The sequence below is a fragment of the Grampus griseus genome (assembly GCF_964374135.1).
Source record: "Grampus griseus genome assembly, chromosome: 11".
NCBI classification, from domain to species: Eukaryota; Metazoa; Chordata; class Mammalia; order Artiodactyla; family Delphinidae; genus Grampus; species Grampus griseus.
Genome location: NC_139005.1, coordinates 36968945 through 36992157, shown reverse-complemented (window position 1 = coordinate 36992157; position 23213 = coordinate 36968945). Strand labels below are relative to the sequence as shown.

The 23213-nt window shown below is 35.1% G+C and overlaps 1 protein-coding gene across 5 annotated transcripts in view; it reads left to right on the top strand.

Moving 5' to 3' along the window:
* Positions 1-22997, top strand: part of SCAF11 (SR-related CTD associated factor 11) — a 70918-nt gene extending 47921 nt beyond the window's left edge. For 3 of the 5 annotated variants that reach the window (XM_082665615.1, XM_082665614.1, XM_082665618.1), the window contains 9 exons: positions 12516-12574; positions 12827-12936; positions 13911-14012; positions 15787-15896; positions 16540-19239; positions 20324-20670; positions 21692-21910; positions 22278-22397; positions 22678-22997. In XM_082665615.1, coding sequence (XP_082521741.1) covers positions 12516-12574; positions 12827-12936; positions 13911-14012; positions 15787-15896; positions 16540-19239; positions 20324-20670; positions 21692-21910; positions 22278-22397; positions 22678-22824 — 3914 coding nt within the window. In that variant the 3' untranslated portion in view covers positions 22825-22997. The remainder of the gene's footprint in view (positions 1-12515; positions 12575-12826; positions 12937-13910; positions 14013-15786; positions 15897-16539; positions 19240-20323; positions 20671-21691; positions 21911-22277; positions 22398-22677) is intronic. The other 2 variants (XM_082665616.1, XM_082665617.1) reach the window with 2 other exon arrangements.
* The last annotated feature ends 216 nt before the right edge of the window (positions 22998-23213 follow it).

The following is a 23213-nucleotide window of genomic DNA, read 5'->3' as shown; positions in this document are numbered from 1 at the left end:
TTATAGATAGAAAGAATTAATGAATTCATCTTAAAACTAAATGATAATCAACTTCATTTTTTATACATTTGAATACCAAGTTTGGTTGTTGTTGTTATTGGCTTTTTTATTGGAATTAACATGATCTCAGGATTATAGATAACCCCAGATTTACAGAGTAATGAATGTCTGTCTTTGATAATTTACTCTTAAAGTGGAATTTCACTAAAAGGACTTTATGGTTAGATAAGCATTTTTCTTTTGTTAAAGAACTTTAGGTATCAAAACTTCTTTGTTTTTCTGTGTCATTGCTGTAGCATAGCATCCTTTTTAATGAATAGCCTTTGTTTGGTAATTCTAGGATCTGATGTAAAATTTACTGCTAAGGAAGAGTAAATGATGTTATAGATTTTCTCTAGATAATCTGGCCCATTCTCCCTATGATAATCTTAGTTTTAAGACTACTGTAATTTTCTTTAAGTATGTATCTCCTGCCTGGACTTATTTTTAGAGAGGAAAACATAGGCAAATCTTAAATCTATAGTGCTTCAGTATGGTGAAGGCCATTTATAAGACTCTTTGATTCATTTGGATTTGAGAATTTGTTTTACTATTCAGAATATGAAATACTAAACAAGTTTTCAGGGGACATGGTAAGCCAGTTGAATAGCTAATTTTTTTCCTTCCAATTTATGTATATAAATATATATATACATATATAAATTATGTATATAAATTATGTGCATAACTTATGTATATTACATATATAAATTATGTATGACATATACAACACTAAGTTTAAAGTGTACAGCATAATGATTTGACTTACATACATCATAAAATGATGACCATGGTAAGTTTAGTGAACATTCATCATCTCATATAGATACAACATTAAAGAAATAGAAAAAAAAATTTTTATCCTTGTGATGAAAACTCTTAGGATTTTCTCTCTTAATGACTTTCATGTATAACATACAGCAGTGTTAATTATATTTATCATGTTGTACATTACATCCCTAGTACTTATTTATCTTATAACTTGAAGTTTGTACCTTTTTACTTCCTTTATCCAGTTCCTCCTTCCCCCACCACCTGCCTCTGGTAACCACAAATCTGATCTTTTTTTCTATGATTTTGTTTGTATAAGTGATACCATACAGTATTTGTCTTTCTCTGTCTGACTTATTTCACTTAGCATAATTCCCTGTAGGTCCTTGCATGTTGTTGTAAATGGCAGGGCTTTATTCTTTTTCATGGCTGAGTAATATTCCATTGTGTGGAATATGTGTGTGTGTGTGTATCTCACATCTTCTTTATCCATTCATCTATTGATGGACACTTAGGTTGCTTCCATATCTTAGTTATTTTTATTTTTTTATTATTATTTTTTTTGTGGTATGCGGGCCTCTCACCATTGTGGCCTCTCCCGCTGCGGAGCAGAGGCTCCGGACGCGCAGGCTCAGTGGCCATAGCTCACGGGCCCAGCCGCTCCGCGGCATGTGGGATCTTCCCAGACCAGGGCATGAACCCCGGTCCCCCGCATCGGCAGGTGGACTCTCAACCACTGCGCCACCAGGGAAGCCCTCTTGGTTATTTTAAATAATGCTACAGTAAACATGGAGGTGCATATATCTTTTTGAATGACTGTTTTTGTTTTCTTCGGATAAATACCGAGGGATGGAATTGGTGGATCATATGATACCTCTAGCTTTAATCTTCTTTCTCAAGATTGTTTTGGCTATTCAGTGTCTTCTGTGTTTCCATACAAATTTTGGAATTATTTGTTCTGGTTCTGTGAAAAATGCCATTGGTATTTTGATAGAGATTGCATTGAATCTGTAGATTGCCTTGGGTGGTGTGGTCATTTTAACAATATTAATTCTTCCAGTCCATGAACATGATATATTTTTCCATCTGTTGGTGTTGTCTTCAGTTTCTTTCATCAGCGTCTTATAGGTTTCCAAGTACAGATCTTTTACCTCCTTAGTTAGATTTATTCCTAGGTATTTTATTCTTTTTGATGGAATTTTGAATGGGATTGTTTTCTTAATTTGTCTTTTCTGATAGTTTGTTGTTAGGGTAGAGAAGTGCAACAGATTTCTGCATGTTAATTTTATATCCTGCAACTTTACCAAATTGATGAGTTCCAGTAGATTTTTGGTGGCGCCTTTAGGATTTTCTGTGTATAATATGTCATCTGCAAACAGTGACAGTTTTCCTTCTTTCTTTCCAATTTGGATGCTGTTTGTTTCTTTTTCTTGTCTGATTGCTGTGGCTAGGACTTCCAAAATTATGTTGAATAATAGTAGCGAGAGTGGGCATCTTTGTCTTGTCCCTGATCTTAGAGGAAAATGCTTTCAGCATTTCACCGTTGAGTGTGATGTTCGCTGTGGGTTTGTCATATATGGCCTTTATTATGTTGAGGTGTGGTCCCTCTGTACCCACTTTATTGAGTTTTTATCATAAAGGGTGTTGAATTTTTTTTAAAAGCTTTTCTGCAGCTGTTGAGATTATTATATGGTTTTTACTCTTCAGTTTGTTAATGAGTATCACATTGATTGCTTTGTGGATATGGAACCATTCTTTCATCCCTGAGATAAATACCACTTGATCATGGCATATATGATCGTTTTACTGTACTGTTGAATTTGGTTTGCCATTATTTTGTTGAGTATTTTTGGGTGTATGTTCACCAGTGATATTGGCCTTTAATTTTATTTTTTTGTGATATCTTTGTCTGGTTTGGTATTAGGGTTGCTGGCCTTGGAAACGTTACTTCCTCTGCAGTTTTTTGGAATAGTTTGAGAGGGGTAGATATTAACTCAGTGTTTGGTAGAATTCACCTGAGAAGCCATCTGGTCCTGGACTTTTGTTTGTTGGGAGTTTTAAAATTTTGAATAGGTAATTTTTAATTATAGTTCTTAAAAAACGTATTTCCTGCCAGAAGGTTAACATTATCCAAGGCCTGTAACTTAATGCCATGTCTACTTATGTTAAGATGGCTGAAGTCATTTGTTTGGTTTAGGATAGGCAGAATATTCTTTATACTTTATGAGTGGGTAGAACAAGAGTACTAATACCTATCATGTAATTATTAGCAGATGTCTTAACTGAACAAGTCTGGATTGAGTTGAAGGGTATTGGGTACTTACTGATTACCCATTTAGATTTTTTTCTGTGATGTTGCTTTTTACTTGTGGTGTTTAATACATCTTACTTAGACAGTTTTTCTTCTAGCATTGAGATAGATTATGTACCTGATGAAATAGCTTACATTTAGTTATCATGTTTAATGAAGATTATTCAGGTGTAAATTCTAAATCCATACTCACCACATACTCAGTATGAGAAGTTCGTACTAGGAGAGCAAAAGGGAATTGAGATGAACTCATTCATTCAACAGACTCTGAAGCAGCTCTGGACTCTTAGGGTTGTAGTAATGCACAAAAGAGACAAAGTGCTTGCTAACAGAGTATCTTTTGTGGACAATAAAGAGATAAATGTATAATATGACAGGTGTTATACGTGCTTCAAAGAAGAATAAAGTAGGGTAAAGGGACAAAGGATGATGACATTCTGGAGGTGATTATATAAGGCATCAGGGAAAGCCTCTTGGATTAGATTATATTTGAACAGCAACCTAGAATAAGTAAGGGTTCAAGCCATAAATGTATCTAGAGTGTTGCAGGAGAGGGAAGAGCAAGTGCAAAAGCCTTGAGACAGGAGCAATCATGGTATGTTCAGAGAATAGCATGGAGATCAGTATGACTAGAACAATTGAATTATGTAGATGGAGGAGGAAGAGTTAAGCCATTGGCTGGGAGGTCATTTAACGCCTCCTAAATGGCAAGCACTTTCAGGGATAGTATGGACTGACATATTATTAAAGGATCTCTGGCTGTGAAGGAGAGAATAGTTCATAGGAGGGCAAGGTCCTCATAGGAGGCCTGAGAGACTAGTTTGGTGGCTGTATTCCCGGCCACAGATTATGGTGGGTTGGGCCAGGAAGATATTAGTGGAAGTGGTGAGAAGTGGCTCAATTCTGTAAATGTTGTATTTCAGAGGTGAAATTAAAAGGATTTGCTGATGGATTGATGTGAGGTAAAGAATTCAAGGGTGAGACTAAAGTCCTGGCCTGAACAACTGTTAAAATGGAGTTGCCAGTTACTGAGATGGGGAAGGCCAATAGAATGTTTGGGATGGTATAATAAAGATTTCTCTTTTGGACATGTAAGATGCTTACTCTACAACCAAGTAGAGATGCTCTGAAAAAATATGGATGTTTGCATGTCATATGCAAAAGATTTTTTCATCTTTAGATAGTTTTAATGGTAATTGGTTCATGTTGATATGTGAATTAGTGTTTGGCGCTTAAGTCATATTGATGGTTTCTTGCAGTTATCATTTCTTTCCCCACTCTTGAGTTTGGGCAAAAATGTTAATAAAGACCATGATCAGAAATAAGACTAGAAAGGAAGGTTGAGGCTGTCATAGAGAGTTGAGCAATAAAGCTAAAATTTCTGCATATTATCTTACAAGGAGTAATGTTATGCAAAAAGATACCATTAAAGGTTTTTTTCCACTGGATTACAATGTGGTGAAACCGTTTTAGGAAAACTTGGTAAAAGTTACTCCAAAAAGATAGAAAGCTAAATATCTGTTTGAAAAATTCTAGAGCTGTCTCTTTTTTCTCAGGTTGTGTTTCTTTTTTGTCTTTATGACTCATTTAGTATACGCCTTACTTGATCAATTCTGAGAACCCTTCTTTTCCCCCATTGTAACATCTCTGAAGTAGGATTCTATCTTATCATTTGTCTCGTATGATCACTGTTGACCAAGCAGCTGCATAGTTGTCACTGCCTGTGATTGTATGAACATACAAAGTGCTGTCATTAAATCTGGAGAATAGATAGCAGAAACTTGGGAGAAGATCCATAGATAATCCTGGAATTTTCTTAACCCCTAGACCTCTAACTGAGAGAGAATTGGGGGAAATTCATCAGACACATGCGCAGCATTCCCAAGAAAGTCATAAGTTGGCTAATTCTATTAAGTACATACTTAACTGCAAAGGCCAGTATAAGAGGCCAGCACCAATAATTTAGTTCTTGTATGGATTTCCTGAAGAATCACCACTGTTCTTTATTTTTCTTCCAGCTTTATTGAGATAATAATTGATATATACAGCACTGTGTAAGTTTAAGGTATACAGCATAATGTTTTGAGTTACATACATCATGAAATGATTATCACAGTAAGTTTAGTGAACATCATCTCATATAGATACATTAAAGAAATAGAAAAAAGTGTTTCCTTGTAATGAGAACTCTCAGGATTTACTCTCTAACAACTTTGACGTATAACATACAATGGTGTTAATTATATTTATCATGTTGTATGTTACGTCCCTAGTACTTATTTATCCTATAACTGGAAGTCTGCACCTTTTGACTACCTTCATCAATTCCCCCTCCTCTCAACCTTCATCTCTGGTAACCACAAGTCTGAGCTCTTTTTCTGTGAGTTTGTTTGATTGTTTGTTTTTGAAGTATAATTGACCTACAACACTGTGTTAGTTCCTGGTACACACATAATGATTTGATATTTCTGTACATTTCAAAATGATCACCATGATAAATCCATTTACCATCTGTCACCATACAAAGATATTACATAATTTATTGACTGTATTCTCCACAAATCACCACTGTTCTTGATAGCATAGAGGATGATATCATGTGAAAAATGGTCATCAACAAACTTGGGTTGAAAAGTAATTCGAAAAAGTTGGATTTTGCATGTAAAGAAGTTTTATGAATGCCTTAACCAATTTATTATGCCTGTATATTCACTTTTATTAGTCAATTAAAAACTGTACCTAGGTCTATATTAGTTTCCTAGGGCTGCTGTAAAAAATTCATTACAAACCTGATGGCCAAAACAGCTTGGTGGTCAAAACAGCTCTTTCAGTAATTCTGAAATAAAATTTCTAAGTGATGAGAAATCACTGTGACCCAACTCTGATGCAGAGATTGTGTTCTCCAAATAACATTTCCTAATAAAAGAACCAGGCCTCCTTGAAATAAATGACTGTTTACAGGTTTGAGATAGTAAATAAATAAGATGTGCCTAGAATATTTTTTTCTTAACAGAAGGTAAGGAAACTTTCAAAGCAGTGCTAGGATTGTAACAAGTCTCAAGAATCAACTAGATTGGGCTCCCTTTAGGCAAAAATGGAACAATCTGAGCATGAAGAGGATAATAACTTCAGTAACTGTCAAGGACAGTTATTGAAACCTGTCAGATATGTTTAAGTTCATGAGTTCATCATGCTACCTTGTAAGTAAACAAACACAAATTGGTCTATTTTAGAGGATGCTAGGAAGTTAACTCATTTTTAAAACCAATATATGAAAGGAAAGATACAAGCATCTACCTTGCCTTTTGTATATAAACTATACACCAAGGTAATTGAACAGGTAGTAAAGGAAAGTTTATTTATTTTATTTATTTATTTATTTATTTATTTTGCGGTACGAGGGCCTCTCATTTCTGATTAAGAAATCTAACTACTAATTTATAAGACATACAAGAGACAGAGATGCGTGTTAAGTGACAAGGAGATGCAATCAACAAAATGTAGACCATAGACAAATGACCTGGTTTCTTCTGTCAGAAAGTTCCAAGGAGTTTAAAAGTGGGAGAGGGAACCTGTAGATTAAAAGAGACAAAAGAAAGATTCAACTAGTCACAGTTGGATTATTTGGATCCTTATTGTGACATGTTGTAAAAAGAAAGTAAAATATATATATATAAAACTTTAAGGACAGTTGGTGAAAATTGAACTTCAGGTGTTTGGTATTAAGGAGTTATTGGAGGTTTTTTGTTTACTTGTAATAATGGTATTAATGTTATTTTTTTCCCCAAAGAACACTTATATTTTAGAGTTATTTACTGAAATAGTTGTGCATTAAAATGATATGATGTCTAGAATTTGTTTCAAAATGACTTGAGAAGGTAGTAGATAAATTAACAGTGGATGTGAATTAATAATTGTGGAGGCAGGGATATGGGTATAATGGAGTTTCATTATGCTATTTGCTCTATTTTGTGTTTGTTTGAAATTTTCTGTAATTAAAAAAAATGTACTATGAGAATTTAATTGGCCGTTTTCCCCTGATAGTGGTGCATAAAATAATTCAAGTTCTTACAGTTAACTTCAATGAAATAAAGTATATTAGCTTGTTTTGTGGCTTTTTTTTCTAGTAAGATTTTAAGTTGTGAATAGTTGTGTTTTCTGTATGGCATTTTCCAGGGTATCATACAAAGTGGTAATGGTAATTAAGTACTTAGTATTTGATTGTCCTTGGCTGTAGCTACCTGATGATAAAAGGTAACTGATCTATGCCTGTAACAGACAGCAAACAAACTTCAGAAAGCTTCAGTAATAAAAAGATGCGTGAAAATAAAAGACAATTTTAGGAAAGTAGTTTTCTCTTGAAGGCAAAGAGACTGAAACAAAGATTAATATAAAAGTAAAATAACTAAATGTTAACAGTTAAATCTGCCCTGTAGGTGTCATTTTTTGTACTTTATGGAATGTTCAAAATTGTTCATAATTATAAATTTTAAAACAATTTTAAAAGGCTGAATATCTTGGCCAAGATCACACAGTTGGAGCAGACAGAATTTGATCCAGTCTTCTGACTCTATGTCTAATGCCTCTTACCACTGCAGAATAATGCTAAAGTATGATATTATTAATATTACTCATCTTAAGCCTCTCACTTTGTGGTTGTCCACAAGCTTTGTAACTCAAATTATCGTCTTTTTCTAATGGCTGGATATAAATAGCAGACTGCTCCCTACTTAGCAGACCAATTAACTTTGTAATTAACTTTATTTTGTGTTTCCTTTCAGAAATGTAATAGAGAACAGGTTTTGTTTTTGTTTTTTTTCAGGCTCAAGTTTATAAGTCATAACTATAGGAATAGAACCTTTAAGGGTTTTAACCTTTAATTTTCACATTGAGATTTCTTAGATATCATTTATTAACAAACTGCCTCATTAGAAGACCAAGAGAATCTGTAAAGTTACTTGTAATTGTCTCAAAGTTTAGAGGCAATAATGAACCTATCATGCAAAAGAGAAGCAACCTTGGACTCTTAAATGTAGGCATTTGATGACTGAGCAAGGAACTAAGATGAAAGTTAAGGTGAAGGTAGAGTTAGTGGGAAGTTGTGCAAATTAAGAACATTTTTATGTATTTACCTAGTTAGACTGAGCAGGAACCATGGTGCCCAAAGGATAATTTAAATTTATTTTTATGAAAGAACTTCTTGAGAAAATATTATCTGTCTTTTTATGATTGCTTGGCTAGATTTCAGAAGCAATGCGGTTTAGTGTCTTTAATTTTTTTCAAGTTTTTCGAAGTTTTTAATTGGGTGCCTGCCAAGTACTAGGCTCTAAGCTCAGAGCCTTTGTTATACTGGTTCGTATTGTAGAAAAAGATGTTGTCATGAAACATCTTTTGGGATATACTGAATTCAAAAGAATGAGATAAGCTTCCGGGTAAGCATAACAGATTGAGCACCTGTTTAATTCTCTTATCCCTCCTAGAACCCTATGGAAATGACCGTAAAGGAATGAAAAGAAAATAAAAATTTAAAGCCAGAAAGATAAGAGAACTAGAGAGGAGGGACAGCAGATAAGAAATGTCCATAAAGTAGAAGCTTGAAAATGGTTGTTTGAGGTGAATGGTAAACTGTCTTAGCAGAAAGCTGAAGCCCAAACCTTTCATGGAGAGAGTGGGGTTAAGAATCAAATCAGTTCATGTACCATAGAACCTTAGTCTTGGGTCTGGGGGCCTCTATTATCTCTGAAAGCAGGTATATGCAGTTGTGCTGAAAAACAGAATTGGTTAAATTTTTTTAAAGGAGAAGTATATCCTGCAGATTACTGGCCAGTGTAGGGGAAGGAGTCTATGCAGGCAAAGACTGGAGGCTTACTCTCTAGAATGAGTGGTTGAACTAGATTAAACTGTAGCACACATGGGAGTAGAGGAAACAACAGTAAAGAAAAGGAAATTAAGTCAGATGTTGAGGCCTCTAGTTCTCTACCCATGATCATTTCCCAAAGCACTTGCAATCTTGCTTGTTCCCAAAGTGGGAGATAGAAGGTATCTTCCAGGATACTGTCTTGCCTAAAGGACTTGGAGATACTGCCATTTGGGTGTGTCTGAATGAAGCAGCCAGATCTGTGCTTGCTCACCTTACAGTGAAAGCCATTGAAAGGCACTGACCACCCATCCACATCATCTTCAATCAGTATTTTAGTGTCCCGCAAACAATCAAGGATCACCAGAGATTTGAGGGAACCTCCAATATAATAGAGATCAATAAAGAGACAAAGGAAAGGAACCTGATAGAAACCCAGTGCTGGGAAACAGGGAACTACTTGAAAATTAATATCCTCAGAGATAAGATAAGGGATATTTCATCAGTGAGACAAGAAAAGACTAAAAAAAGAAAACTTTTGGAAATTTAGAATATTATAGTAGAAGTTTAAAATATTGAACGGAAGTGGAAGATGAGCTTAGAAACCTCAGAAAGTGGGACAGAAGTCAAAGAGGTGATAGGGTATTAGTTCATGAGGTTCCAGTACTGAGTACTAAAATTTCAGAAAGAAAAAATAAAAGGGAGAAATTTATCAAGAAAAATACAACAAAAGAAAATTTCCCAGAATAGTAGAGTATGAGTATCCAGATAATTAATCTAATACCTAGTAAATGAGGAAAGAACTATACTAAGTGCTTTATAAAATCCTAGAACTCTGCATATAACAATATTTGAAGAGCTTCTAGAGAGAGAAAATAGACCATGTGTAAAAGAATGTTGTCAGCAACAACAGATGGAGCAGTGGAGCACTGCCTTGAAAATTCTGGGGAAAACAATTACTAACCTAGAAAATTCTGTACACTACCAAACCATCAGTCAAGTGTTAGGGCAAAATAAAGACATTCTCAAATACATAAGAGCTCAAAAATTCATTCTCACACATCCTCTCTTATAATTATACTGGAGGATATGTATGTGTCACTTAATGAGAAAGTAAACAAAGGAACAATGTGAGATTCAGAAAATGAGTTCCTAAAAGAAACAGAGAAAGGAGAAAAATAATAAAATGAGTTTTGACCCAGGAAGAAAGGGGATCGTGACAATGATGGAGGATAGTCTCAGAATGACGGTTGAACAGCAGCGTTTAGAGAGTTGTCAGTTCAGATTGGAGCAAGACAAAAGAAGAGTATTTCCAAGAGAGTGGGGAGCAAACCTGATGGATGAATTGATGTATTTGAGTGTATTAAGAGGAGATTTATACTTTTGTTGTAGAGTTAGCTAAGTTAATGATAGATAATATAATTAAAGAAAAAAGAAAACAAAGCAGTCATTATCCCTAGGAGAAGCAAGAAGTTGTGCAAGAAAAGTAATTGTAATTCAGTACATGGTTCAGCCGAGAATGTCTGTATAGTTATAATTATGTAATATTGCTTATGTCCAATGTTGATATATCAAAAGAACATTAGGGTAGAGGAGCAGAAGTCTTTATCTTCTATAGAAAAAAAAATTGGAAAATATCTGAAACCAAAAAAATCAAGGTAGAGTAAGCATGTTATTTAGAAATAAAGAGGTGAAATATGAGAGGAGACAGCTAAAGGATTTGATGAGTGCTTTGGTGGAGCTGAAATCAGGAGTGGGGATTGCTGTAGTTTTTTTTTTTTTTTAATAAGTCTAGAAATGTTGTTTGACTTCTTGAAGTATGTACATGCATTACTTTGATAAAAATTAAATGAAAAGATGTATCACTGCTGTCCAAAGGATAGATTAGTAGAATGAACTTGTGAAATGGTCTCTAGGAAACCACAGTTTAGATAAATCCACCATTGGAGCTGCTCATAATCACCTGAGAATTACCCAGAAATATGTGAAATAGCTTTTGGACGAGATTTTCATACTTAGCATTGGCCAGAAAACTAACAGTTCTTCCCACAGAGAGCATTTCATCTGTGGTGGCTTCTTGACATAGGCTTCCAAGTGAAGGAATGCTGTGTCAGCAGTACGTACTTATTCAGTATTGAGTGAATGAAACCTGAATGAGAACAACTTAGCACCCTTTGGGCGTAAAAAATACTGTGTAGCTACAACACAGCAATTCTCAGTCTAGTTGAAGGAAATTGTTATTTCTAAGAATGTGGCTGGGTACCTATCACACATTTTTATTCCTGGCTTCTTTAACCACTTGAAAAAGTCAGTATCATCTTTTAAATATACATCAAAGGGTAGGAAAATAAGTTCCTGGAACTCATCCAGCACCCCTCTCCCCAGCATGAAATTTCATTTGTTACAGCAGTTCTGGGTGGGACATGTGTGAAGGATGGATAATGGCATGAAACCATACAGCTGTTATGTAGTAACTTAAAAGGAAATTAGTATGTTATTAAGTAGAGAGTAGACTGTTACCAACTGGACTGACAGAAGAAACCCAAAATACTTACAATCTTGCAGTGGCAGGAAACAGGCCTCCCAGTCAGTCAGGTTGATTTACTTTGAACAAAGTTAGTAGGGCCTTTGTGAGACAAGTTTGGCTGATTGAAAGACCAATTGTTGATTGTACTGTAAACTTTTCCCAGAGTTCTGAGGAGAGAGCAGTGGCAGTACCAGCAGCAGTTTATTGCAGACAAGTGTATTGATAGGTAGAGATGACTAATAACATAGGTTTGATGATAAAGAAAACCAAGAGCAGTAATCTATAAAGATGTTAACACAATTTTTGTGGTTAGCAGAAACTATTCCTCCTTTATCTTCCTTAACCTGGAAGTATGTATCCATAGAAATAAATTTTCAGATGGGACAGGTAAAACCAAAAAATAAGTCGTAAGCAATACAACCAAAAACGTTGCCATAGCAGAAAGCTGTTTTAATCAACACTTCTACTTTTCCTAATTCTATAAAGTTTGAGGAGGAAGGGGGAGGGTACTTAATTGAAATTGGTGACTGTGGCCAAATGGTAATTTATGGTTGACAAGGGCTGATGGCCCCAGTTCCCCTGGTCAGCTTCTACTTGAGGTGAGTTAACAGTACCTGTTGTTTAGGTCATAACTTGAAAGGATATATTAAGTGCATTATTGATATTAAATAATTTGACTTCTTTTATATGCTTTTCATTATAGGACGGTTTAAGTTTGCACATGGTGCCAGAAAATATTGACTAGAATTTTAATACTTAATGCTCCGAGCATAGCAATTTTACATGCTTCACTAGTTCTCTGTATTGCGCCCTCTTATATTTTCCTTTTGTCTGTGGCTTAACAAGATAAAATTAGCATTAAAAAAAATTTTATCAATGCAAGTACTGCTATTTTAAATACAACTTGTCTACACATTTTAACCTTCTCTTGTCAATATGCCAGTATCAATACTCGTTTAAAACCTTTTAAAATAAAAATTAAGGCAAGATCTTTTTGTGTCTTTGTACAGGAAACTCTAAACACAGTGAAATGGGAGGAAAAGAAAATGCAATAATAAAGACAAATAAGGTTTGTTGAAATAAAGAAAAATATTTTTCTTAGATTAATAACAGTCTATTATTGTTTTGGTACATAACTCTAGTGCCTCATGTATATCAAAATATTTAAATATAACTATTGGGTGGGCCAAAAAGTTCGTTCGGGTTTTTCAGTACGATTTAACAGAAAAACCTAAATGAACTTTTTGGCTAACCCAATATTACCTACCTATTATGGAAAGATTTTGTTTGCTGTAACACCAACCTCTCTTTACTTTTCTAGCCTCAAAGATCAAATCCGTGTACAAATCAGTGCTTCAGAAATTTTTTCTCCAATATCTTCTCTTCTAGTAGTCACACTGGGGAATCTGCTTTTACCAGTACAGCTTACTGGTTAGTATTTTCTGCTTTTAATTTATGCTTTTTATATTTGATATTTTAGTTATTAAAGTTAACTTTTGGTAGAAATTTAAACTTGGCTCAACAAACATTATGAAAGCACCTTGTTTTATGTTTTTGTTTCTTTTGGCAAATAAACAAAGGGAAACCTGTTACTTTGTGACCCTCTGTTATGCAGTGACTGCCTATGCTAGTGGTCTTCCTTTTCCTTAATAATAAATTTAGTTGTTCTACACAAGGTTTTTATGTGACAGAGAAGTAGGCTAGTTGTTAAATGATGAGGGAAGTACCTAATAAAGCAGAACACTTTCAGAGTAGACTCAGTCATCTTTGAATCCTTTAGTAACTGGCATTATAGATCGTGAGTAGATTATTTGTGGAATTTGAAGATTAAGTTGGAGTTTTAAAATCCCATGGAGTTGGTTGAATGAACGAGACAGATTAAGATTGTGATTTAATTTTAGAGGTTGGCAAGTTACCCAAAGAAAACAATTACATCCGAGTAGCCTTTTGAAAAACCGAACTGTACCCATTTTTGGTTACAAAAATAACCATGCCTTCCTTTACTTTCTTCTTTCGTCTTACACTTAGCTTCAGGTGGCAACTATTGCACCTAGAATTCTGGCTGGAACTGCTTGCTGCAACTTTGGTTCATGGGATAGAAGTAGTGTTGCTTTTTTCTCTCAATAATAAGGCTATTCGTCTGAATTGACTTTTTAAAAATTCTGTCAAGATAGAAATTCAAGTGTTATTTTTATGAATCAGATTAGTACAATTTAGATTTATAATATAAAAAATTTAGGAATGAGTTCATTTTGAAAGTTTTTAAATAGAAAAATGTTCTTTTTTTAAAAAATGTGATTTATAATGCTAGGTATAAAAACTTCTGCTATTTATGGTATAACTCAGTTGTTATTCTGAACTTAAATATTTGGAATTCTGATGAGGGTCTAAAATTTATCTTTTAGTACAGAATTTATAGAAGTCAATGAAATCAGTGCGTTGATTAGGCAGAAGAGACAGGAACTGGAATTGTCATGGTTTCCTGATACATTACCTGGAATTGGAAGGTAAAAAAAAAAAAATTGTTTACTAAAGTGTCTGCATGCTAACATGTGCATAAGATATCATTAATAAGGCACAGAGGTATCTTATTCAATGGGTATGTTTCTAAGAAAGTTTTGTTTAATTCAACTTTGGTGTTTCAGTTGCCTAATGAAAAGCCCCTATTTAAAGAACCCCTTGAAAAGTAAAGAATATTTTATTTATTTGTTTAATAAATGTAGATATTTGATTACTTTAACAGGGAGAGCACCCAAATGATAAGATTCATTATTAGTAATAGCATTCAGATCTTCCATCCTTCTTCTATCTTTTCCTCCGTTCCAGTCTTCCCTGTGTGCTATTAGCTGAAGCACTGATTTTATCATGACACTTCCCATCTCCACAGTGTTATTCTAAATCACTACTTGATCAAGTCCCTACTTTGCCCTGACATTCATGACTTTCTATAATCTAGCCCTTTCTTTCTTAGTTTTTTCTGAAGCTATTAACACATTGGTAGGTACACGATGTATACTTAAATCAGGTTCCTATGTAAAGACCAAGTTCCTTGCCAGAGTTTTATATTCATTCCTGTAACATACTGTAACTTTTAGATATCACTGTAATACAGTTCTGCGAAGGGCTTTCACCCTCTAGGAATAACAGTGGAACATAAGTAAAATTAGAAAGTCCAGATATGTATAATATGAAACCTTAGAGCTGTTTTCTTTGTACATGTGCAAGTTGCACATTGTTCTTCAAGCTTCTTTCCTCCTACTCCAGAATCTCACCTTCGACTGGGTGAGATAGTCTTTTGTTATGAGACCTGACTGAACAAAATATGAATCAGAGTAGGAAGAAGCTGAGGGTGGATTGGTTGTGAGTGAAGAAACTTTGGCGTCTTAGCAGGTCCATAGAGACCCTGGGAACCTTGAAGAGCCGTCATCCTCAGATTGAGGGATTTTAGAATATAACATAGCAATAGACATCAGATGGTTTTTTTCCTTTTTAAAAATGTATTTATTTTGATGTTTTTGGCCTTGATATATGCTGTAAAAACATAAAGAAGTCTAATAAAAAATGTGATAAACATCCATAATGTTTATCACATTCAAAATTCAAGTGATGTAGTTTTACTTTCAGTTTTTGTTACTTTTTTTAAATGTATGGACTGATTCCCCTTTGACCTTGATAATTTCTTTAAAGCCTGATTTGATTAACTCGACTAAATTATCTCTTTGGTTGCCTGGAAGTGGAGGGGGGCTGGAGCAAGGGGCATGAAGGAGCTTTCTGGGATGGCGGAAGTGTTCTATTTCTTGTTTGGGGTGGAGGTTATACAGGTGTATACGTTGGTCAAAAGTCATCATACTGTGAACTTAAAATCTGTGCATTTCATTTGTGTATTTTATTTATCTGCATTTTATTATCCAAATTTATTATTTTTTAGAGTGGTGGGAAGAAAAGGCTAAAAATTTTTTGACAAAGTCTTGCATTAACTTCTTTAAACAAGAAACAACTGTTATGTATTAAGTTGCCTTTGATCTCCCTTTGCTATTAATTTATCAAAAAACATGCTTTTAAAAGGTTTTCTGTTTTGTTTTTGTTTTTTGCAGCCAGTTGGTAACCATCTTTGAACAATGAGTAACCTTGAGCTTACATTTTTAGCTATTTGGCAAAAAATAATTTAAGCACCCTGTATTTTAATGTCGCTAACCTGATTTGGAAAATTAGTACCTTTAAATTGCTGGTTTAATTTTTAAACCATTTAAACAAAAATGTCTTTTTTTTTTGAATTTTCAGAATTAGTTTTATACCCTGGAATATTGAAACAGAAGTGCTTCCTCTCATCTCCTCCTCTGTGTTGCCAAGAACTATTTTTCCAACAAGTACCATATCTTTAGAAAATTTTGGTAAAGTTTTTGAAATTCTTTCTAGTTTAAAAAAAGTTATTAGCCTCTTTCAGTCTCATAAAAAGAATGAGTGTTGATGACTTAGAAAAAGTGTAAAATAAGGTATAGATAGTAAGTCCTAGATATTTCTATAAATATTTGTACAGTGACTTGACTTTAAAATTGTCCCAACTAGAAAATTCCTTTTAAGAAATTACAGCTTCATGACTTTGAGGAACTGATTAGAAGTCTCCTTTCTATTTAGGGCTTCAATGTTCAAACCATAGATCTTTAAAGTAATATCTCCTATTATGAACAAATAGTTTGAGTCTTTACTATTTGTGGATAGCTGTTGTCTCTTGCTTTTGCCTAGTGATTCATTAAGCAAATGGCAGTTATCAGACGAAACATATTTTCTTTTGTTGTTTTCCCTATAAAATTGCCCACATGGATTCAAATCTTGGGATAACTCATTTTAGTAGCACTAAAAAATTGGTATTACTCAGGTGTCAGTAGCTATGCATTTATTTATAATTTGATTCACAAGTATATTTTGTTTCACTCTGTTATAGATGTCTATTTTATGCTAAAATAAGCTTAAGCCAAACTATTATCATTTTTTGAAACATACACTTCTTACTTTTTAAAAAACATGTATTATTAGGTACTTCTTGCAAAGGATATGCATTAGCACATACTCAAGAAGGAGAAGAGAAGAAGCAAACTTCTGGTACCTCAAACACCAGAGGATCAAGACGAAAACCAGCAGCAACAACTCCTACAAGGAGATCTACACGTAACACGAGAGCTGAACCAGTCAGTCAGTCTCAGAGGTCCCCAGTATCAAATAATTCTGGGTGTGATGCCCCAGATAGTAATAATCCATCTGTAAGTGTTTCCTCTTCAGGTGAGTCAGAAAAGCAAACAAGACAGGCTCCAAAACGGAAGTCTGTAAGAAGAGGAAGAAAACTACCTTTACTGAAGAAGAAACTTCGGAGCTCTGTACCTCCCCCTGAAAAATCATCTTCCAGTGATTCAGTAGATGAAGAAATAGTAGAATCTGACATACCACCTGTGTTAGAGAAAGAACATCAATCAGATGTAGAAAGTAGTAACACTGTGCAGATAAATGTAGAAAATGAGTCTGCTAATGGCTTGAGAAGTTGCGGTGAGCCAGTAGAAGAAAGTGAGGAACATGGTGAGACCCACGATACAGAGGAAAGAGTAGAATCTGTATATTCTGAATCTGGTACCCAAGATCCTCCTGTGCTAGTTGGAGAGGAGGAGGAAATTCAAAAAGTTGAGAATACAGGTATAGAGACTAATATGTTATGTCTGGAAAGTGAGATTTCTAAGAATACTTCTGAAAAAGGAGGTGACCCTTTGGAAAATCAAGACCAAATAGCTTTACCTTCAGAATCAGAAGTAAAAGCTGATGGATGTACAGATCATCTTCCAAATGATTTTCTTACATGTTCAGGATCTGAAATCGAAGTACACCAACCTATATCAAGCCTAGGTGAGATCCCTGAGAATGCAGAGTCAGCGGTTAATGAAGACAACTTTATGGGGAGTCCTATAGTAAAAATTATTGATCATAAAGATTCTACAGTAAAAACAGAACATCTTATTGACAGCCCCAAATTAGAATCTTCTGAGGGTGGAATTATACAAACAGTGGACAAAAAATCTATTGAGAGCTCAGAGGTTCATTTGCTTGGGCATGTTGAAAATGAAGATATAGAAATAATTGCAACATGTGATACTTCAGGGAATGAAAATTTCAATAGTATTCAAGACTCTGAAAACAATTTATTAAAAAAAAATCTTAACACCAAATTGGACAAATCTTTCGAAGAAAACACTGAATCTCTGGTTGAACATCCCAGATCTACAGAATTGCCTAAAACACATGTTGCACTGATTCAGAAGCATTTTAGTGAGGACAATAATGAAATGATACCTATGGAATGTGATTCATTTTGCAGTGACCAGAATGAATCTGAACTCGAACCGTCTGTAAGTGCTGATGCTAAACAATTGAATGAAAATTCTGTGGAGCACAGTTCCCAAAAGAATATGTCATCTTCTGGTCCTTCAAATGAAAAGGTTGAAACTGTGTCTCAGCCATCTGAAATCCCAATAGATACGATAGATAAAGCCAAAAAGCCTCGTACTCGAAGATCTAGATTTCATTCTCCATCTACAACTTGGTCTCCCAACAAAGACACTGCACGAGAAAAGAAGCGGTCTCAGTCTCCATCTCCCAAAAGAGAAACTGGAAAAGAAAGCAGGAAGTCTCGATCACCATCTCCCAAGAAAGAATCTGCAAGAGGACGGAGAAAATCTCGTTCTCAGTCCCCAAAAAAGGACCCACGAGAAAGGAGGAAATCTCAGTCTCGATCTCCAAAAAGAGATAGCACTAGGGAAGGCAAAAGATCTGAATCACTCTCCCCAAAAAGAGACACTTCTAGAGAGAACAGAAGATCTCAGTCAAGACTGAAAGATTCCTCCCCAAGAGAAAAATCCAGGTCCCGGAGCAGAGAAAGAGAAAGTGATAGAGATGGGCCAAAGAGAGATCGAGATAGAGAAAGGAGAACCAGAAGGTGGTCTCGGTCCAGATCTCGTTCTAGGTCACCATCAAGATCTAGAACAAAAAGTAAGAGTTCATCATTTGGTAGAAATGACAGAGTCAGTTATTCTCCTCGATGGAAGGAAAGATGGGCAAACGATGGTTGGAGATGTCCACGAGGAAATGATCGATACAGAAAGAATGACTCAGAGAAACAGAATGAAAATACAAGAAAAGAAAAAAATGACATCAGTCCAGATGCTGATGATTCAGATTCTGCTGACAAACATAGAAATGACTGTCCCAGTTGGGTAACAGAAAAAATAAATTCTGGGCCTGATCCGAGGACCAGAAATCCAGAAAAGTTAAAAGATTCTCATTGGGAAGAAAATAGAAATGAACATGCAGGGAATTCTTGGAATAAAAACTTTGGTTCAGGTTGGATGTCGAACCGTGGTAGAGGTAACCGTGGCAGAGGCGCTTACAGAGGTGGTTTTGCCTACACAGATCAAAATGAAAACAGGTGGCAAAACCGAAAACCCCTCTCAGGGAATTCAAATAGTTCAGGGAATGAGACTTTCAAGTTTGTGGAACAGCCCTATAAACGGAAAAGTGAGCAAGAGTTCTCATTTGATACACCGGCAGATAGGTCGGGGTGGACATCTGCATCTAGCTGGGCTGTGAGAAAGACTCTGCCAGCAGATGTACAAAACTACTATTCACGACGAGGGAGGAATTCTGCAGGTCCACAGTCTGCATGGATGAGGCAAGAGGAGGAAACAACTGAACAGGGTAACGTGTTTATTTACCAACACTTTTATTTGAAGAAAGAGATTATAAATTTAATACCTTATTTATATGAGTTGAAATAATCCCTATTTATAGTTTTATGTTAAAGCGAATCCCAGTTATTTACAAGTCACTTTGTATTGTATAATAGATATACACTTCAATATTTATTTTCTTTTTCCACCCCATGCCTGCCCCAAACCTTGCCAAAGACATAAATATTTTAAGTATAATTTGCTACAGTAGAAGAATTTGAGATAGTCCTATGCAGGATTTAAATTCTGTTTCATTTATATCAGATGTGTGCACTTGAAATTTTTTTTTTAACGTTTTATTTGAATTCTATTTATTTATTTATTTATTTATTTATTTATTTATTTATTTATGGCTCTGTTGGGTCTTCGTTTCTGTGCGAGGGCTTTCTCTAGTTGCAGCGAGCAGGGGCCACCCTTCATCGTGGTGCACGGGCCTCTCACTGTCGTGGCCTCTCTTGTTGTGGAGCACAGGCTCCAGATGCGCAGGCTCAGTAGTTGTGGCTCACGGGCCTAATTGCTCCACGGCATGTGGGATCTTCCCAGACCAGGCCTCGAACCCGTGTTCCCTGCATTGGCAGGCAGATTCTCAACCACTGTGCCACCAGGGAAGCCCTGCACTTGAAATTTTTTTATCGTTTCCCTATAAATAAGTCACTCTGCTAAAGAAAGATTTATCTTTCCTTGACTTTTCTTGGGAACATTGCAAGAAAAACTGTTGCAGATTTTTAAAAAGTGATTAACCTTCTAATTTAGTAATCTTAAATTTTATGTGATTATTTCTTTAAGAAGTTTCTTGAGCTACTGATTCTTTGTGAGTGTTGACCGATGTTATTGTGTGAAGTTATGCTTTAAAATAATTTTAGTTGAATGTTTCCTTTCAGTTAGAAAATCAACCCACGTTATTTAGGAATGACAGGATTAAACTGAATAATTGGGTATTGGTTTAGGCGTTCTGTTAATTGCTATTTTATTGTAACCAGTGGTTCTTTGTTTCTCTGGCTAAAGAAATTTGTAACATGAATTTTTTTCATAAGCCTTTTTTCTTTTGATAGATTCTAACCTAAAAGACCAAACAAACCAACAAGGTGATGGTTCTCAGCTACCTATAAATATGATGCAACCACAAATGAATGTAATGCAGCAACAAATGAATGCACAACACCAGCCTATGAATATCTTCCCATATCCAGTGGGTGTTCATGCTCCTTTGATGAATCTCCAGCGCAATCCGTTTAACATTCATCCTCAGCTGCCCTTGCATCTGCACACAGGAGTACCTCTCATGCAGGTAGCTGCTCCCACCAGTGTATCTCAGGGACCACCACCACCACCACCCCCTCCCCCTCCATCCCAGCAAGTCAGCTACATTGCTTCACAGCCAGATGGAAAGCAATTGCAGGTATGTTTTCAGCAACTCAAGTTTAATCAACATAGCCATTGTAAACATTTAGCTGTTAGGGACAGATGTTCAAGAAAGGGCTTCCTGGCTGGATATCCATACACAGTGACTTATTCGGTTAGGTTTATGGTAAACCTTCATAACCCCCTTTTCACTGTCCTTCCCCAAACCTCCCACTCCCAAATGAGAAAATGAACTGAATGCATAGTATCAAATCTGAGCTACATAACAGGCTGTTGCTGATACCCAAACAGGTTTCTTGGTCAGGTTAAAAAGACCAAATTATGCGCCAAACTAGAATCAAGTGGTGGACACTTTCCCTGATTTATTGGACTTTCAGGGGGTGGGAACTTGTTGTGATTGGGTACTGTGATAAACCTTGTACTGTTTTGTTCAAACACCAGATAAAGCTGTTCATCGTCCATTACCCTCTGTGTTTCATTTTCATGAATTTACCATGTGAAAAAAGTGCCTCTGAGGCACTTCTTAAATATAGAAAAATTTCAATAATAATCTATAAACATTGTGTTGATTATAGTTTCATGTCTACATCTCAGAAATTCTAGAATCCTGACAGCAAGAGTTGGAAGAGCAGGGGAGTGGGAATTTGGGATCTTGTATCTTTTTCTGCTGTCAACTTACTGCAAGTCATTTGACTTCACTGTCTCACTTTCCTCCATCTTTGAAGGGGGGGCATCTACTCTCAAGAGCCTTGTAGGAAAGATACTGTTATTAATGCTGCTCTGCTTCTTGTTGGTTTTAGTGTTGCTGTCAGAACATTACAATACATATATATTTTTTAAAAGTCATCATGAAATATTTAAATGGGGCTCTGTTGAAGAATGTTACTCATTTTTCTTCAGAGTCCTTTAGATATAAATGACCTGAAATATGCATTTCCCTTAAGTACTTAGGTATTGGATTGCTTTGATTTTTTTTTTGATGTTATTTCTAATAGGTGACTAAAAGACTTCTATTGAGTACAAGTAATTCATTAACTGATGATAACTCTTTAAAACAGGGTATTCCTAGTGCTTCTCATGTAAGTAATAACATGAGTACACCAGTCTTGCCTGCTCCGACAGCAGCCCCAGGAAATGTGGGAACAGTTCAGGGACCAAGTTCTGGTAATACTTCGTCATCAAGTCACAGCAGAGCTTCTAATGCTGCTGTAAAATTGGCAGAAAGCAAAGTAAGTGTTACAGTGGAAGCCAGCGCAGATAGCTCGAAGACAGACAAGGCAAGTTCAAAGTTGAGAGCAACTTACATGATTCTGTATATGATAAAGATGAAAAAATAACAGCTTTCTATTGTATAAGTGGTGAAGGGAATTTATTGTTGATAGTCTTAAATTCCAATATTATTTAAAGGGTTCTGTCTGAATATGTTGGTGCCAATTGAATTACTGGTAGTATTTCATATTTATTTTTAGAAATGTTTGGTATGTGTTAGTAAATAACTATTTTGTATTTATAACACTAATATTTGAATAGTTCCTTGCAATAATGTAAATGTAAATGTAAATGTTTCAATTTTATATTTTTAAAGAATTTTTTTTGAAAGTACGTGATTGGGCAAATAATAATTATACATTTTCCTCTTATCAGAAATTGCAAATTCAAGAAAAAGCAGCACAGGAGGTAAAATTGGCCATTAAGCCATTTTATCAAAATAAAGATATCACCAAGGAAGAATATAAAGAGATTGTGCGGAAAGCGGTAGATAAAGTAAGTTATAGCTTTAGTGGAGTTATGTACATATTGTTTTGAACATGCCTGTTTTAATAAAGGAATGCTTAATTAAATTAATTAAAATAGTAAGAGGTAGCTTCTACCATTCTTGTCTGTTTTTTTACCTTTTGAGATAACGAAACATGTACCCAACAGGAGATAATGAAACATTAAAAAATGTCTGGTTATCTCTTTGGCATATTTGTTTTTCATAAAGCTATTTTCCTTTAATCTGTTGAAGTATGAGAAAAATATTCCCCCTTCTTTTTTTTTATAGGTTTGTCATAGTAAGAGTGGAGAAGTAAATTCTACTAAAGTGGCAAATCTGGTTAAAGCCTATGTAGACAAATACAAATATTCACGGAAGGGAAGCCAAAAGAAAACTCTGGAAGAACCTGTGTCTGCTGATAAAAACATAGGCTGAAGTGGGGAGCACTATAAAGGACACTATCAAGATACCTGCAAAGTGCAATTTCAACATGTACCTTTAATGGAAAATCATACGTAACTGTGATTGAAATTTGGTTTTGATAAAATTATTTTTTTTAATGTAGGATATAATGTTTTGCTCTAAATAAATATAGTTCTGCACCGCAACTTCTATATCTTTTCCTCCCTTCCACCCCCCCCCAAAAAAAAACAAATTCAAGGGAAAGTAAAGGGGTTAAAGGAATGTGCATTTTTACAAGGACTGTGTTATATTGTGGATACTGGAAGAAGATGTACAGCTCTTTGATTTGAACAGTGGAGTGCATAAATGAACTTCTGAGTGCACTGGTTTTGGAAGAGATATATATAGTACATTTATTCTGT